The sequence below is a fragment of the Equus quagga genome, chromosome 9 (assembly GCF_021613505.1).
Source record: "Equus quagga isolate Etosha38 chromosome 9, UCLA_HA_Equagga_1.0, whole genome shotgun sequence".
Taxonomy (NCBI): Eukaryota; Metazoa; Chordata; class Mammalia; order Perissodactyla; family Equidae; genus Equus; species Equus quagga.
In genome coordinates, this window is record NC_060275.1 from 39,873,941 (window position 1) to 39,891,086 (window position 17,146).

Genomic DNA, 17,146 nt, shown 5'->3' on the forward strand with positions numbered 1-17,146 from the left:
ATTGTATACTTTCAAAGCGTGAATTTTATGGTGTATGAATCACATCTCAATAAAACTGTTATTTTTAAAAAAGGCTCAATAGCTGATTAATGATGCTCCAAGTAGAGGAGTTCTAAATATAAGAGGACTAAATTTTCAACCACATTCATTGGCACTTTAAATTTTATCAGAGTGAGCTCATCTTTATATCCTGGGATCTATTTATTAAGCCTGTAAAAGTGATTCTCTTTTGCTACTCACTCTCAGAAACACAATCTCCTCTTACAAGAAAGAGTAGGAGGAGTAACTCCGAGTGGCTAATTCACACAGTGCTGCTCTTTGTTAACAAAGTACGTTCTATATCAATCGATTCAAGGTAATTTATTAAGCCAACAGGCAGTTCCAAGGAAATTTTGGGTCATCCAAATATTTGGCAGTCACAAAAGAATTTCCAAGTAGTTACCTAATTCACAACATCAAAATCTAGATACACCTATTGCTTTGCAATTAGTGGCAATTAATAATCAATAAAAATAGGAAATGTTATAAATATGAATACTGACCTTGTTTCTTTTAATCCTTCTTTCTGAATGACTTCCAATATCTGCTTCGCTGTCATTGGTGAGTTGGGGTGTTTTTCTAGTGCCTGAAAAATAAAAATAAACATAAGATTCATAGATTATTGCATGGAAGCATACAAAATGAAAATTGTATGAATCATGCAATGTTTCCTTAAAATTTTAAAGGGGAAGGGGCTGTTATATCAAAATAAGGTCTCATCACACAGCTCAGATGTCCAAAATGAGAATGTAATTTTTTTTCTGGACATTTATGGCAACTTCTACAACATATAAAGGCCATTCTTCAGAAAATGTCACAAAGGCATACACACCAAAAAAAGAAACGTGAAACCTAAAAAAAAAGTTAATAAATATATATAATTTCCTTTATTAAAAATTGCTAGTATTTTAATGTTAAAGACATGTTTTCAGGCTGTTAAAATGTCTCCTAAATTTCCAGGACCTTGGAAACATGGAGCCTGAATACTACCCACAGCAAAGAACTAAGTGCTGATCAGAAGTAACCTCAGTGGGTTCATATTTTGATCAACCTCTTTTGCATTAAAAAAAGGAGAAAAAATAATCCTTCATGGCCAAAATGGAAAGAAGCATCCATAAACCCAAGTAACTCCTTACAGTGTGTTTTCCAGTTCAGCTCAGTTTCCTTTCTTTTGCCTTTTCCAATTAATTTCAAGTAAACCCCTTCCTCTTCCCATTCAGCCCATCTCAGTTTTACAAACTGAGTCCCATTTTCTTTCTCTCCCCTTCTGTCCTACTTATTTTTGAGTGGAAGGGAGTTCTTTTAAGCCAAGAGTGGGGAATACATGGGACATCATTACTTCCACAGGCATTAGACCATCAGCCCTGGAAATCAAGTTCCTTTATTTATCCAGGGACTTAACTACACGGAGTAAAAGCAGTAAACAGGAATGCTCACCAACCTGGACTACAGGGACCACCTCTGGGTACAAGAAACATGTCTACACACATCTTCACAATGACTGCCTCCAAGGGTAGATGACACCTACTTAAAGATGCTGTACAGAAGCTCTTGCACAAGTCATGGCCCCATGAAACTTAAAGATTCTAGAGTTCTAATTTATGATTATTTACTGGAAGGATCATAATTAATAAGAACTAACAGGGTCATTCTAAAACCTAAAAATTGAAAAGGCTCCTATATCTGCACAAAATAGCTCTGTCATCTCTACTATTATCAATGGCCAGATTTCAACGAGGCCACCAGCAAAGGTTCTGTTCATCAAGGTCCTCCAATGAGTTGTATACAGCCTGCCCCTCCTTACCATTAGGGCCACTTGCCTGTTCTCCCCTTTCCAGTTCCCAGAAAATTTTCTCCATTTTTCCAAGTCCAGGTCAGTCCTCTACTGTAGTTGGTAAATTCTTTAAAGAATATAGAAATCCGAGCTACACTAGAAAGAGGGTATGGCCACAAGCATGTCAATAGGAAAGAAGGAAAATCGTCCTTACAGAGGAGGAGACTGGAGAGCTTCACTGAAAACTGGGAAAGGGGGAAAAAAGAAACAGGCACAGCTGTATAGGGAAGAGGACTAAAGTGTAAAAACATTGGTTAAAAAAAGGCAAGAAGGAAACTACATAACAGAGCTGAAAAGGGGAAAGGATTAGATCACAAAGAAAGGAGGGAAAGAAATAGACATGAAAACAAAAAAGCTGACAATTTTTAAAATAAGAAGAACTATAAGTAGAACAGTGCATACTTATGAAGTACTGAAAGGAGATGCTGTGGTCACATGGACTATATATAGGGTGGGCAACATCCCAAATGACAGGAATGCTGGGGGTACTAATGGTCTCATAAAAGATATGGGCAGAAGGTCAATAGACACAGACATACACAAGTAAGCAAGCAAGGAAGAGGAAAACTGGCGGGGAGAGACACAGGGTGGCAGAAAGGGAGAGAGGGGAGATGGGAGAGAGAGGAGGAAAATTGAGCTGAACTGGGAATGTCCAAAAGGCAAACTGATTATATCCAGAAAGGGCTGAAGAGGAAACTCCAGTGTACTGGGCAATGTTTTAAGGGAAATTTGGGTGCACTTGAAAGTGGGGTTACTCACTGTGGAGGATTCCCTGTTTCTCTTCCTGAGTACAGGCCCCTCAGCACACCTGGGCAGCTCCTCCCAGCAATTGAGAGAATTTGGATAGCCCTGTCCCCTTCTCTATGACATCACATCCTACTCTACAAAGGAAGTAAAAGTGCCAAGAATTACATCATGAAGTGGCTGAGAGGCAGGAAGAAATGATGAAGGCACACAAAACACCAGAAGCCACCCTCAGTTCCTGCAAGACAGAGAAAGGAGACAGAGAAGGAGAGGCTCCTGGGTGTGAACAAGCTTCGCTGAACTAGCTGTGTGAACATTAATAGAACAAAAGATAGGGAGAAATTACCTTCACAGAACAAAACATTGATACCATCAAAATCATGTGACACATGGCAGAGACACGAATCAGACTCGCAGGCAGGCATACCCAAACATTACGGAGGAAAGAAGCCACAGTCGGAGTGAAATGGCATCCTAGGCTCCTAGGCCCAAATGTTAGACGGAGGAACCGCCCACTGCCCCAACAGTCTCTCAGCTCTGAAGTGCTATAGTTTCACATGTCCTGCAAAATTATACCTTCTGTATTACCCTTCTTGATATTTTCAAATTCAACTAGTCCTGGAACATGTTTCAGGGTTACATAATACTTATTTTGAAGGTAACACATTCCTCCAACTGTTTTCCAGCTTATACCTACCTCTTTAGAAACTGGGGCCAGTGACGCAATGCAGCAAGAAAGGGAGCAGTATTAGTCACAATTTTTAAGAGTATTTATCGTAATCTGATTTTTCTAGAAATAGGGCCAATAAATATTGCAGATAATCAAAACAGGTTCAAACTGGCTTGGGCCATAATCATGTAATTGTGACAAAATAGGAAATCCAGTTTTAAACTTTTCCATGGATGATAATTATTTGAAATAATTTTGCTTTCTGATAGCAAAACCTGGAAAAATGCAAACTCAGATCCACATTATAGAAAACAAAATGCACCCACAAGCCTACAACCAAGAATATCAACCACTTTTGTTTTCCTTCTAGTGTCTTCTATCCATACATATTATTTTTAAGATAATTATAATTATATAAAGTATTTATATATATTGTTAGCTGTCTTACTTTTCTCCATGTAACTGCCTCTTCAAAAGGAGCATCATAACCCTTCACTGAGGATAGGCATTTACGTTGTTTTAAAGATTCAATTAATAAAAATAAATTTCCAAAGACTATATTAAATGTAACATTCTTCAACTATTATTGAGTCAAAGTATGTGAGCTCTGTCATGTTTCTTGATACACTGCCAACTGTTTCCAGAAAGATTTTAACAATTTATACTCTCGCGAAGCAGAACGGAACCTGCCTCTCATCACAACTTTGCCAGTATCAAGCATTATCTGTTTAGCCAACTTAGTAGGTCAAATAAGTGGTAATTCATTGTTATTTTAATTATACTTCTGTAAATACTAATGAGGATAAAGATTTTTTCAAATTAATAACACAGGATATGACACTAGGGATATGTCTGTTTTTCTTAATGCGTAAAAAGCTCTTTATACAGTAAGAATAATATTGTCTTGCATATTAATAATAGATATTTATTCCTTTTGTTGCTTATTTTCTGGATATTTTAGGGAGATGTGCAAAGTTTTGTTTTCACATGAACAACTCCATCAGATTTTTCCTTTGTGACTTCTACTGCTTTATGTTTAGAAACTTTTGTCTGGAGAATATACAAATATCTACAAATATTTCTTTCAAGTACTTTTTTTATTTTTATTTTTTTGCTGAGGAAGACTGTCCCTGAGCTAACATCTGTGCTGATCTTCCCCTATTTTGTATGTGGGTCGCCACCACAGCATGGCTAATGAGTTGTGTAGGTCCGTGCCTGGGATCCAAACCCAGGAACCCAGGCCGCCAAAGCAGAGTTCATCAAACTTAAACCACCATGGGCTGGCACCTGTTTTTAATTTTTAATCATCTGGAATTTATCTTTTTCCACCAAGGTGAAGCTTTAGCCCCCACTTCCTGTTACGAAGTTTCCCCAACATAATTTGTTTCATAAGCCAGTCATCATTAGTGAGGCATCCTCTACCATATATTAATGTAAGGGCAACAAAAATTCTTTTGCATGTGAAACTAACATATAAATGTGGGAACTCAATACGTAAAATGCACAAAAGCAGAGTTGTTCTTGTTGAGGTGGAGATGAGAGAGCTCAGAGCCACCATACTCTAATGGCTAACGGCACTTCTGGGAATTTTCAGGGTCTCTGGAATCAACTGCAAACCACTGTCCTTGGGGCTGGTCCAGGAGTCCTGCTATGTTCCCCTGATCTTTCAATCAATTGCTGTGCCAGCATCACACTGTTTTAAATTGCTGTAATATTATAATACACTTCACTATCTGGATAGGACACTGCTCTCACTACTCCTTCTTCAATTTTTAATTGTTCATTTCTTTATATTTCCAGATGAAATTTAGATTGGAATTAAATGAGACATCTAATTAAATTTTTAAGAAATTTACACATATTGTTCCATGTGTTTAAGTTTTATTTTATAAATTGTAATAAGCTTTTTATTATTTTATATTTTTGGTTACAACTATGAATATACTTTTTCATATAATATTCTCACATTTTATTGCTAATACATATAAAAGCCATTGAATTGTGATAATTATTATCTATATGAACAGCTAGTTGAATTCTTAATAGTTCTCATAGTATAGAAGTACAGAATCATATTTTCTACAAATAATGTGAATTGTGTCTCCTTTTCAATAGCTCTATGTTTTCTCTTTCCCACATTATTTACTTTGGATTAAAACTGATCTTTTCTAGCCCCTTTCAAAAAAAAATTTTTGCTGAAAACTGAGCTGCTCTATAATTTATTTCCTCAAAACCGAGCCCCTAAAATGGGTGAGTTTCCCTAAGAATGTCCGTAGTTGGAATTATTAAAGCTAGCACTGCCAACAGCGACTGTAATTAGAAACCACTGGCCAGCTATCACTGTCTCTTCTATACAAATCAGAGTCTGTCACAGTGCTCAATCTTTACATAAAATGTCCTTTCTTTCTTTGTAAAACAAATTGTTCCCCTGTACTACAGCTCTATTTGTGACTCAACTCTCACTCTCTGAGCACGAAAGTCCTCTGAGTTCTCAACGATCTTCTTTGTTCTGCACTGGTACTCCCCAGGAGGTTTCAAATTCAGCACTGCTCTCCAAAAAGGGGAGTTTCCATGGCTAGGGATGCAGAGCACATAGACAACGAGTTACCTTCCTAGCAATGCATAAGAGGACACGAACAGATGTGTGGAATGGGCAGAGACACCACTGGATTTCATCTGTACTTATATGACTGACTACATCAGAGTCTATCTCAAAGACGCCTGGATTCATGCAGCTTGGAGGCAAGACAAACCTAGCCCAGAAACCTCCTCCCCTAGACTTCTACATGTCCCAGTAGGAGGGAGAGGAAAAAACCTGAAAAAAAGGATAGTGAGATAGTTAAGAGGAGAGAGATGGTTTACCAAATCATCGAGGGCACAGGCCATGCTAAGAACGTATTTTTCTGTTTTAGGTTCAAACATTTTAATCTAACAAATGAAATGTTTCAAAGATTTTAGGGCTTACTCAAGATTCCCTTGGTGTCTCTCAAACAGGAAAGTCAATTCAAGTATCCCAGATAAACACGTTAGACCACTGTTCATCAAATGGTTAAAATTTTGGTCCTTCAGGCCCGAAATAAAATTTTCTGAGCTTGCTTATTTGATTGCAAAATAAAAAGATTTCCACAACTTAATATCACATCAATGATATATGTTTAGATTTGTGGAATTCTAAACGAGTATCAAACACCAGGCTGTCTCCCGTTTTCTAACATTAATGTGTCTTCCCTCAATCCATACTGGCAGTTCATTAAAATGTTTAGCTGTTTAAGGTCTCATGTCTTAGACAGATGTTTTGGGGATTACAGCAATAAACCACTATATAGCTCTCTACAATTACAATTACACAACACAGATTATTTCATTTGCTTCCACACAACATATATTATTTTATTTGACCCTTACAACTACTCAGTGATATGCATAGAGGAGGCAGGATTAACTTTCTCTGAGATGCACAAAATTGAAGTAATCGGTCCCAGGTCATAAAAACAACCAAGTGGAAGGACAGGACTCGTATACAAGATGATACTGACGATGACAGTGTTTAAATATAACAGAGCCGCTACTACTCATTAGACCACTCCTTTGTGCTAAGTCTCCAGGGGCTTTACATATATTACAATAGACTCCAGAACTCATATATTTAACATTCCCTATTTCCACTATTCTTGAGAAACCTCAAAGGTTCATGTCATCTTGAAGAAACACGAATTTGGAACACCCGTAGTTGTCAGAGGAGGAAATAAATCGCATAAAAAGTGACAGCACCTCACCAGCTGCCCAATATCTGCAGCTCAATTAGGTTGTTCTCTGCTCCTAACATATGTGCTTACTAGCTAAGGCTTTAAAGAGGATACTTACAATTTTTCTCTTCTACTTGCATGCGTTTTACGGGAAATTATATGCTGTAGTAGTCTTTGTGAAATCATGACTTAAAAGAGACAGAAATTCTCTTATAACAGCCTTGAGAATCAGGCCTACTTCACCTAGGAAAAAAGCAGCCTCCAAAAAGATCAAGTGCTCTCGAAGCTGGGAGCTGGTAAGTGATGGGTCCTAGAGCATCAGACACTGAAGTTGGCTCGTTCCACTAAGTTAAACTGCTTCTCCTCACGCACAGGAGTTTTACAGAAACAGAGTGCCTACAGTCAACATATTATACACAATATCTACCTCATAATCCCCACTTCAGCAATTTCACACTTAAGAACAATCAGATATTTCCCTGAACTCTCAGAAAAAGGTGTAAACTGTACTTTCCCTTGATGGCCCCAGTCAAAACTGTCACTAATTCGCATTATCTGTTTAATTATCTTCCTCCAGCTACACCGCAAGCTTCTTGAGATCAAGGGCCTTGGTCCTCATTCACGTCCGTATTCCCAGATTGTAGCATTTACTAAGTAGGCTTCGATAAAGACCAAGTTGATTCTGGGAGATGTTTTGAGCCGCGCTCTATTAGGAATTTTTATAGAATAATAACGAGGGTTATGAGCTTTGGGGTCAGATGACCCAGGAACCCCTGCTCAGTAGCTATCTGATCTTAGACAGGATAGTTAAGCTCCCTGAATCTCAGTTTCTTCATTTCCTCACTTATAAAAATTCTGTGAGGGCTCAATGAGATAATGAATGTAAAGCACTTACGATTCCAACGTGCCAAATGACTGCCCGCAGCAGTATGTTATTAAACATTAGCTAATACCACTGATGGGGCGGGGGGAAGCCCCAACATGAGCACAGCCTGGAAACATGAATCTTTTCAATACAAAGAAGAAAGCTATAAAAAAATGATGGACATTAGATGCAGTCTCTCTTTGAGATTTCCTGCATAAACTGCACCAGAGTTTCTATAACTCAGGTTAGTGACATGTTGCCATCTCTCATCGCCGGACACTGCCAAACTTATTCCACCGTAGGTTCACAGGTAAACCTGCACCAAGCTTTGTGGAGTTTCATGACCCAACAGCCTTTCTCCCTGTATTTAACAAGAGGGAGTACATATTATAGCACTCTTTTAGATACTGCTCCTGTTACCTAGGAAGAATAGCACACTACAGGGACAAATTATTCTGTGATACTTGTGTTACAAATCAAGTAAAAATAGAGAATAGCAGCAGTAACAACTTACTTCCAACAATACATAATTAAAGACAAACTTTCAAGAAGCTATGATATACAGTATCACAGAATATCCATCAGAAGGAAATTCTGTCTTACAGCAAAACTATTTTAGTTGCTCAGCTTCATAACACCTGAGCACAGCTGAGAGTAGAGAAATGGCTCTCTGAGGCCTCGAATAGTTCAGAGAGTGATCATTACCTGAATGCGCCAGTGAAATTCTACACAATTGAGAGGTAAATTCTCATTTACTGTAGGATTTTGGCAACTTTTCTCTACCTCAGTCAGTTTCTAATCTTTTAAAACAGCTGACATTCTCTTTTTACACAGAAAGAAGACAGCAAGAGACACCCAAAATTTCTACAATTTCTAAAAAATGTTAAAGAAAAATATTAATAATTATTTAAATGATGATATATCTGAAACCTGTTTCAAAAAGTGAAACACCTCTTTAATGAAAAAGAAATCCCAGGGCCAGCCTGGTGCTGTAGTGGTTAAGTTCGGTGCACTCCACTTCAGGAGCCTGGGATTCACAGGTTCAGATCCCGAGTGCAGACCTACACCACTGCTGTGGTGGCATCCCACATACAAAATAGAGTAAGATCGGCATAGATGTTAGTTCAGGGACAATTTTCCTCAAGCAAAAAGAGGAGGATTCGCAACAGGTGTTGGCTCAGAGCCAATCTTCCTCACCAAAAGGAAAGAAAGAAATCCTTCTATTATAGAAATTTGTAGTCAATTTATTCAGAACCTACTAATTATTAGAAAGTTTTTTCTGTGCATCAAGTAAAAGTTCTGCTTCCCATCACTTCTTCTACTACCTGTTTTTGCCTTTGAATGTGAGAATTATTTAGTAAGAAATTACAAGCACATTCCTAACACATAAGCTTAAATTAAGGTAATTGTTTTATATGAATTTACTAAATGGGGTCCAGTAAGTTATTCATGTGATATATTGCCACCTGATAGAAAAAACAACTTGAGGCCCAGTCTCCCTTTATTTCCAGGTTAACGAATCCTCAGTTTCTTCCAACAATCCTCACATAAAATAGCTTACAGACTCTACCTTCCAAACCACCTTTCTTTGAATATTCTTGAGTTTGCCAATGTCTCTTTTAAAATACAGCACATCTTTAAGAACTATACTAATTGAAATGTTAGCTAAATATCATTGATAAATATTCTAAATATAGTTTGATCAAAATGTAATATAGTGAAACTATTACTTCCCTTTTATCTAACTCCTATAATTACTTTAATACAATGTAATATGACACCTTCTCTTTTTAGCAGTCCTCATATTGTCAATCAACTAAAACTTCCAGGTCTTTCTCTGAACATTTGCTTCTGAAATCACATGCATAATTCTGTAGTGTATTTCCCAAACTTGTGAAACACAAATGTGTCTTTGCTTAATGCACTAGTGTTTGTTTCAATATATTTTTGCAGCCTCCAAAATCTTATTATTCCCAAATATCTGATTATGCAGGGTTAACAGCTAAACTTTGCGGCATCCACAAATTTGAGAAATACTTATCTAAGTTTCATCTTTTGAGTTGCATGTTGTTGGTCAAGCATATAAAGTCCTTTTGGAATCATTATTCTCTTGTCCAACTGTTCAGTTTCCCTTTTTATTTTGTGATATTCACACATTTGACAAGCATGACTTTGATGTATTCCTCCCAGTTATTCATGACAAAGCTGAACAATGGAAAGCAAAGCAACAAACAGTTGTGGCTGCCCCTGGCATCTCCTTTCAGAGTGATACTGATTAGCCAATCAATATACTTTGTCTATAGACATTCAATCTGCTACAAATTCATTTAATTATACTATCACCCCGTTCACATTTGTCCATCACGTTTAAGAGTTTCACAATAGACTATGTCAGATGACCGGCTGAAATTTGGCTCCAACAGAGGAATCCTCCTGATGTATTAGCCTAATAATCCTATCAAAAATAAATTAATTTAGTTCGACATGAATTAACTTAGAGAATCCATAATGCCTTCCAGGAATCACTACTTCCATTTCTAAGTGCTCACGGTCATTTGTTTAATAATACATTCTAGAATTTCACTGAGAGTTGAAATAAAGCTCAATGGTCAGTGGTTTCAAAAATTTTCTTTTTCCTTCTTTTTATAATCATAACAATAGCAAATATTTACACAGAAGTTACTCTGCATCAAGCATTATTCTAACATGATGCATACATGCTCACTTAATCCTCATCACAACCATTTTATTTTATAGGGACTATTATAGCCCTCATCTTATAGATAACAGATGAGGTAACAGAGGAGTTAATTTAACTCTCCCAAAGTCACACAGCTACAAAGTGGTGGAGCCGAGATTTGAACCCAGGTGGTTCAATTCCACGACAATCACTCTCTGCTCTCCATGATTTTCCCCACGATCAGCAGCAGCACTCCTGATCGTATGTGCAGACTCTTTCAGTGTATCGTCCTGGAGCTCATGTTTCATCATTTCCTATCCTACCTAAAACACAGTGGATATAACGTCTATGTTATTTTCCTTATCACACCTTCTTAAAACAATTCTGCAGTCGGGGCTGGCCCCGTGGCCAAGTGGTTAAGTTCTCGAGCTCCGCTGCAGGCGGCCCAGTGTTTCCTTGGTTCGAATCCTGGGCGCGGACATGGCACTACTCATCAAACCACGCTGAGGCAGCGTCCCACATGCCACAACCAGAAGGACCCACAACGAAGAATATACAACTATGTACCAGGGGGCTTTGGGGAGAAAAAGGAAAAAAATAAAATCTTAAAAAAAAATTCTGCAGTAATTTAAAGGAGAAAATACAATGAATTCTTTCAAAAATGAGAAATCATGCCCAACGATAAAGATGCTGCGACTCTGATCTAGAACACTGTACTAATTTCGTGGCAGCTAAAATGTAGAGCCACAACGGCTGTCCGGTAGTCAGTTAATTCTCATTAACTGAATGAAAGAAACATTAGTTTGTCAGAGCAGATAAAGGTTTTCCTACTTCTAAATTAATAGAATTGTCTCATATGGGAATTCATATATAGGAACTGGGTGGTAATGGATAAGATCTTCAATGAGAGTTCCAGAAACAGCAAGCACAGAACATGTATAAATTTTGCTGTAGAATCGCTCATAAAAATCTAAATATAACATAAAAATATAATTGAGAATAATTAGATGAAATAATCCAAGTAGATAGTCTTCCCAAGCTCAAACTTGATTGAATTAAGATTAGATACTCTAAAAACTTGGAGTTTATATTTATATTTTACTACTATAGATAGATAAAGTCACTGAAAACTAGACCTGCAGATGGCAGAATTAATACAATATTATGACAATTAAGGAGGTTAACATGTATTTTTGTCCACATATGGGAGACAAAACACCTATCTACATAGAAATCTGCAGTCAAAGCCAGCATTCTCCTCAGAATAACTTTCAAAAGCAGCAATCGTTTGAGACTCCAAATTTCCATATCTTGGGAATCCTTACAAGGTGCTTGTGTTAATAACAGCAGGTAGTACTTACATAATGCTAGACAGCATTTTGCAATAGGAATAGGCTAGGCACTTTTATAAGAACTTGACTTATGTTAACATATTTAATTCTCAAAATCACCTATTAAGGTAGGTATTATTTTTTTGTAGACGAGAAAACTGAGACACAGATATATTAATTCACTTATACCAGACTATTCCCAAGTGAGAATCAGAGCCAGGATTCAAACTCATGGATGTGGACTCCAAGTCTTCCACCCTCACAATATACTACCTTGTAGCAAATGGTGCAAACTTACTTGGAGGGTAATTTAACAGAAGTACTAAAATGTAAAAGGTAGGGGGGTCCCATTTGCTGAACCTGGTCCATCTTTAGGTATTTTTCTTACAGAAATTCACAGCCCATCCTGCATATTCAACAAAGCATTATTCAAATTTTCTTGTTAAAAAGACATAGTCTAACAGGGAGATGGTTAAATAAATGAAGGCAAATACACCCCTTAAAATAAGGTACTGCCATTACAAAGAGAATATGTACTGACATGGAAGGATGTCCCTGAGGAAGTAATGAGTAAAAATAAGCAAGTTGAAGAACAATATGTATAGAGAGATATTCAAGTGTATGTGGTGTACACATATACACACACACAAACCCCCACATACACATTCATATCACATAAAAACATTTAAACAGTTAACAACTGTTACCCTGGAGAGTAGTAGAAAGCAAAAGCTGAAGGAGGAAATTTGATACCTTTTTTTATATTTTTGTATTTAGCAGTGCAAAATATCTTCATAATCTTTAAATTGTACATTAACACAATCTCTATATGGTATAATTTATGTATATATTATATAAATTACATATTATTTAATAACTAATTTAAAAATTTGTTCCAAAAGAAAAATGAGTATTCAAACAACAGAAACAGTTATATGCCTTATACTGTAAGGCATAGCGGAAAAAATAAAATACAGGTGTACTAAATTTTTCTGAAAACGAACATGACTCATCATTCAACCTGAGTCAGGAAAATTCTTCAGTGTTATTCTCACAGACTAGTCTGAAATGACACAGCATCCAGATGGAGCTGCCAGAAGGAATTAGTTGCAAAATATATCTTGAGATAAGTGTAGAAAATGACTTTGTTATATGGAATTATTTGATTCTGACCACTTGAATGTTGAAGAATGACGAAGACAATGATGTTTGCTTTGCCACAGTTAATAATAACCCTTTTCTCCTAACTATAGTTAGACAACAGCATTATCTCCTCAATAACTCATTGATTCAACAAATATTTACCAAGTACACACATACACCAAAACGAAATACAATAAAACAAGTCATCACCATCTCTGGAGACACTTGTCCTCTGGTTTACCACAACTGGGGAGGGAGGGTGGCAAACATCTAATTGACTTAGAAATGGATTTCAAATAAAAGGAAGGAGACTAAACCATTTGTCTTCTTTCATATTCATTCAAAATGCTAGTCTACCTAGAAATGACCCTTGCCTACCCTATTTCCAGCGGTGGTATTATAATTCAGATTCTATGGAAGTAGTGAAAATTATCATGGTATTTTTTTTTTCTTTTCGGTCACTGCTTTATTTCCAGTAACTGGCATATGGTAGGTGCTTAATAAAAACTTGCTTAATGAAGGAAAACGAGATGAATAAATGACAAGGACTGATGTACACAATTTATTGTTTTCTGTGCACAACTCCTTATTCTTTTCTGAAAAATGCCCTTTCCCACTTTGATTTAATGGCAGTTGTCATATTCCTGTAGATACTGAAGAGTTACCTGCTAATGATGGGGTGATAGGATGGGGGTGGGTGGGGAAGTACACAAGGAGGGCCAATCATTGATCTTCCCCAGGATATATTAGCCTAAAACTAAAGAAAACAAATCTCAGTTGCTTTCTGGTAACAACCCCAGGTGACGGACGAGATGCTGAGATTTGCTGAAAGCCATGTTCCTAGCCATGTGGAAGAAGCCAGGCTCAGAAAAGAAGGCTTCTGTACAGAGAAAAACAGAGACAAGAGAGTCCTGGACACAGTCATTCCTTCTTTCCAGGTGTTAATGAGGACCTTTATTCTCCTATACTGGTTTATGTTTATACAAGTCTTCCAACAAATTCTCCTTCTAACCATATTGGTTAGAGTTGGGTTTTAGTCATTGCTCATGACCAAATGCTAATGAGCAATGTGTTTGTTATACTATTAAGACTTTAATTGGTTCCTTTCATAGAATATTTTTTAAAGTACAAAATATATGATGTTTCTGAGTCTGATGTTAATTTTTGATTCCTTTAGAGGATGAACAGAAGAGCAGCTATTGCTAAAACTTACTTCATCATTGGCAACCTAAATTTTCAATGTAATAAAATTTGTGAATGCAGACTATTAGCCCTTTATCAAATATGCACTTTGATCCATTCAGAGACAATAGTTAAAAAATTAAACAACTGTATAAAATTAGGAACTGACCAGGCAAAGCTATAAATAATTCTAGCAGTAAGAGGTCTACCTAGAACTCAACTTAGATGAGTAATAGCTGAAAGAATCTCTGAATCCCAGGCTTCAAAAAGAGGGCCAACATTTTAAAAATATGAAGCAGGTGTTCTAAGATTTTTGCATTATGACCTGGAGGCCTTCTACAGGCCAAAAGGCTTATGTGATACGTGCTTCCCTGTTTTCAATTGGAGTCATGGATAAAACTCTACCATAACTGTTTATACTAAAAACCAAATCAAAGATCTCCCATCAGATTTACTATACTCAAGTAATTATGATATAAAGTATCTGCATCAAAATTTATGCTAAATAGATACTTTATATTCTACTTTATTTACTATCCAACTCAATATTAGCCAAGTTTTCCAACCCTCTCCATGTACCTCCTTTTCCATCCTGTTTCTTAAACTATGTGCTAGAAGAATGAAGGCCATATTTATCAGGGCACAAAGCAAACAGAACTGGTTTCAATCAGCCAATATTTATTGATATGAAACATGGGCTGAGTCTCTTTAAGGAGGCAATCGAATACTAAAGCTTATTTTTGCCCACAAAAGATTCTTTATGAAATCAGATAGTCCCTCTTGCTTTCTAGCCTTCCTCAATCCGGATTTTACCAGTTGAGTTCTGCATACAACCAGGCTGGGAGCTCATTATACTATAATGTCATGTTTAGATGTCAGACTGAAGAAAAAAGATTAACTCTGATGTGATCAAAATATCTCTCTCTTTGAAAGAGATACACATAAGAGTTACCTATTAACCAGCTCTAAATTAGCACTTACATAAAGTCTTACTCAGATTTTTCCCAGAGGTCACCATTCAGCGTTATTAAATTACGCCTGAAGATAAATTAGGCCAGATGTTTTTCTCAGGTTCACTCAACTACAGGCAGTAGGCACGAGGCCCACAAGGAATCAGATCCTCTCCGTGGAAGCTATCTGTAGAGAAAGCTTTCAAAGTTCTGTTAAGTACCTTGACATTCAGGTTTTAAGAAACAAGTACGCCTGCCGTCAGGTATAGAGAACATACAGGGGAACAAACATTGGGATATTCTGTAGGAAATTCCTGCTGCAAAGGAAACATAAACACATCATCTCCATATTATTGGGAACTGAAACAGAATGATGAAAGTCTGTCTTGTGACTCTAGCAATTCACTGGTGAACTTTCCTATAAGAATTATAACTAAGTAGCTACACCCCCATATAAAGGCCAAAAAATTTTGAAGGAATTCACTGTGAAAATCAATGTCTCCTGCATATAAACTATGCCATAATGAAGAATATAATTTAACATGTAAGGGATAATGTAACATGTAAGGGATTGTCTATCCCCATTTCAGCGAAAGATTAGTAGAAAATTCTAGGAAATCTGGTTTTGAGTTTTTACTTTACAACATAGAACAGATATGTATGGCTGCATACTGGGGAGTTGAAGGGCTGGACAAACATTGTTCATCTGGTTTAAGATGCATATGGTCAACACATTCCTTGTGGTATGAAAGTCTACAGGCTTTCAAGACAAGTTTTCTTCACTTTTTTTCCCTTTTCCTACATGAAGGAGTAGGGCTCAATGGGGAGTCTGTCAGCTGTCAGGAGTTCTGTATGCTGTATCTAGAGAAGAGTGGAAACTGGTGGGAAACAGCCCGAGGGCAACTGAGCCCTCCATGGAAGGGAAATGTAGACAGGAATCTCTGAGACAGACTGGGAAACGTAATCCCTTAGCAGGGGTGCGCCTCTCTACCAGCACTCCTCAAGGCCAAAAAGAGAGAGAGAGAAAGAAAGAAAGAGGCGTTATTACAGTGTCTGCTTTCCTCTTCTCAATGGTGTGGAAATCTGGCCATGCCTTTTCAATGAAACACAATTTGTCTGGACTTGGGAACTTGAACTCATTCAAAATGTCCAGGTGCCCTTTTTCTATCTCTTTAACTATCTTGGAATTCAACTCCCTCTTAACAATAATTGTTCCACTCTTTCTCGTTAGAAAACTTTCCTCCTCAGTAGACAGATGGAAAGAAAAGCAATTATTTTATATGGCAAAATATAAACAGAATTATCTTAAGATAGAATGTAAAAGAATTTTCCTTGTAATGAAAATTCTCTATTGTTTACTGGTTTAAAAATATCAAAGCATAAATACTGGAGAGGACAATTTTACAAGCAATTTAATGTAATGAAGAAGAAAAAAAGAGACTTAACCTCTTTTGCCTTTCTTACCTCTTAAGCATATAATTATGCAATTAGTTTCTCACAAACAAAGGTGAAAGGCGGCCTGGAATGAAAACACCTGTTTTGCTATAAGGACTGTATCTGTCAGGATAGGCAGGGATACAGAACAGCAAAAACCAACCTCGAAATCTCAGTGGATTAAAACAATTGCTTATTTCTCGCTCAAATCTATATGTCCCACCAAGAACCAGGCTGGCTGAAATTCCATCTTGTCATAAGCTTCTGCGATCAACACAGCCCAGAAAGAAATAAGGAGAATCAAACACTGGCTCTTAAAACTTTCAGGCCAGAGGAAACAAAGCAACTCATATGAAATGCCTAACTTCAAGGGGGAAAGAAGTACCACCCCACCACATGTCCCCAAGAAGGAAATACGAAAGAATTATGCACCAAACGACTGACTCTAAGGAAATATCCAGTCAACCATTCATTAAAGACAGAGAAAGATTTTCTTTAAATAACTTAGTAGAAGACCATTTTATTTCT

At 37.0% G+C, this 17,146-nt stretch overlaps 1 protein-coding gene across 1 annotated transcript in view; it reads right to left on the bottom strand.

Moving 5' to 3' along the window:
• The window catches only part of ASXL3 (ASXL transcriptional regulator 3), a 164,094-nt gene that overhangs the window by 132,137 nt on the left and 14,811 nt on the right, over nt 1–17,146 (bottom strand). The window contains exon 2 of the mRNA XM_046671084.1: nt 543–625. Coding sequence (XP_046527040.1) covers nt 543–625 — 83 coding nt within the window. The remainder of the gene's footprint in view (nt 1–542; nt 626–17,146) is intronic.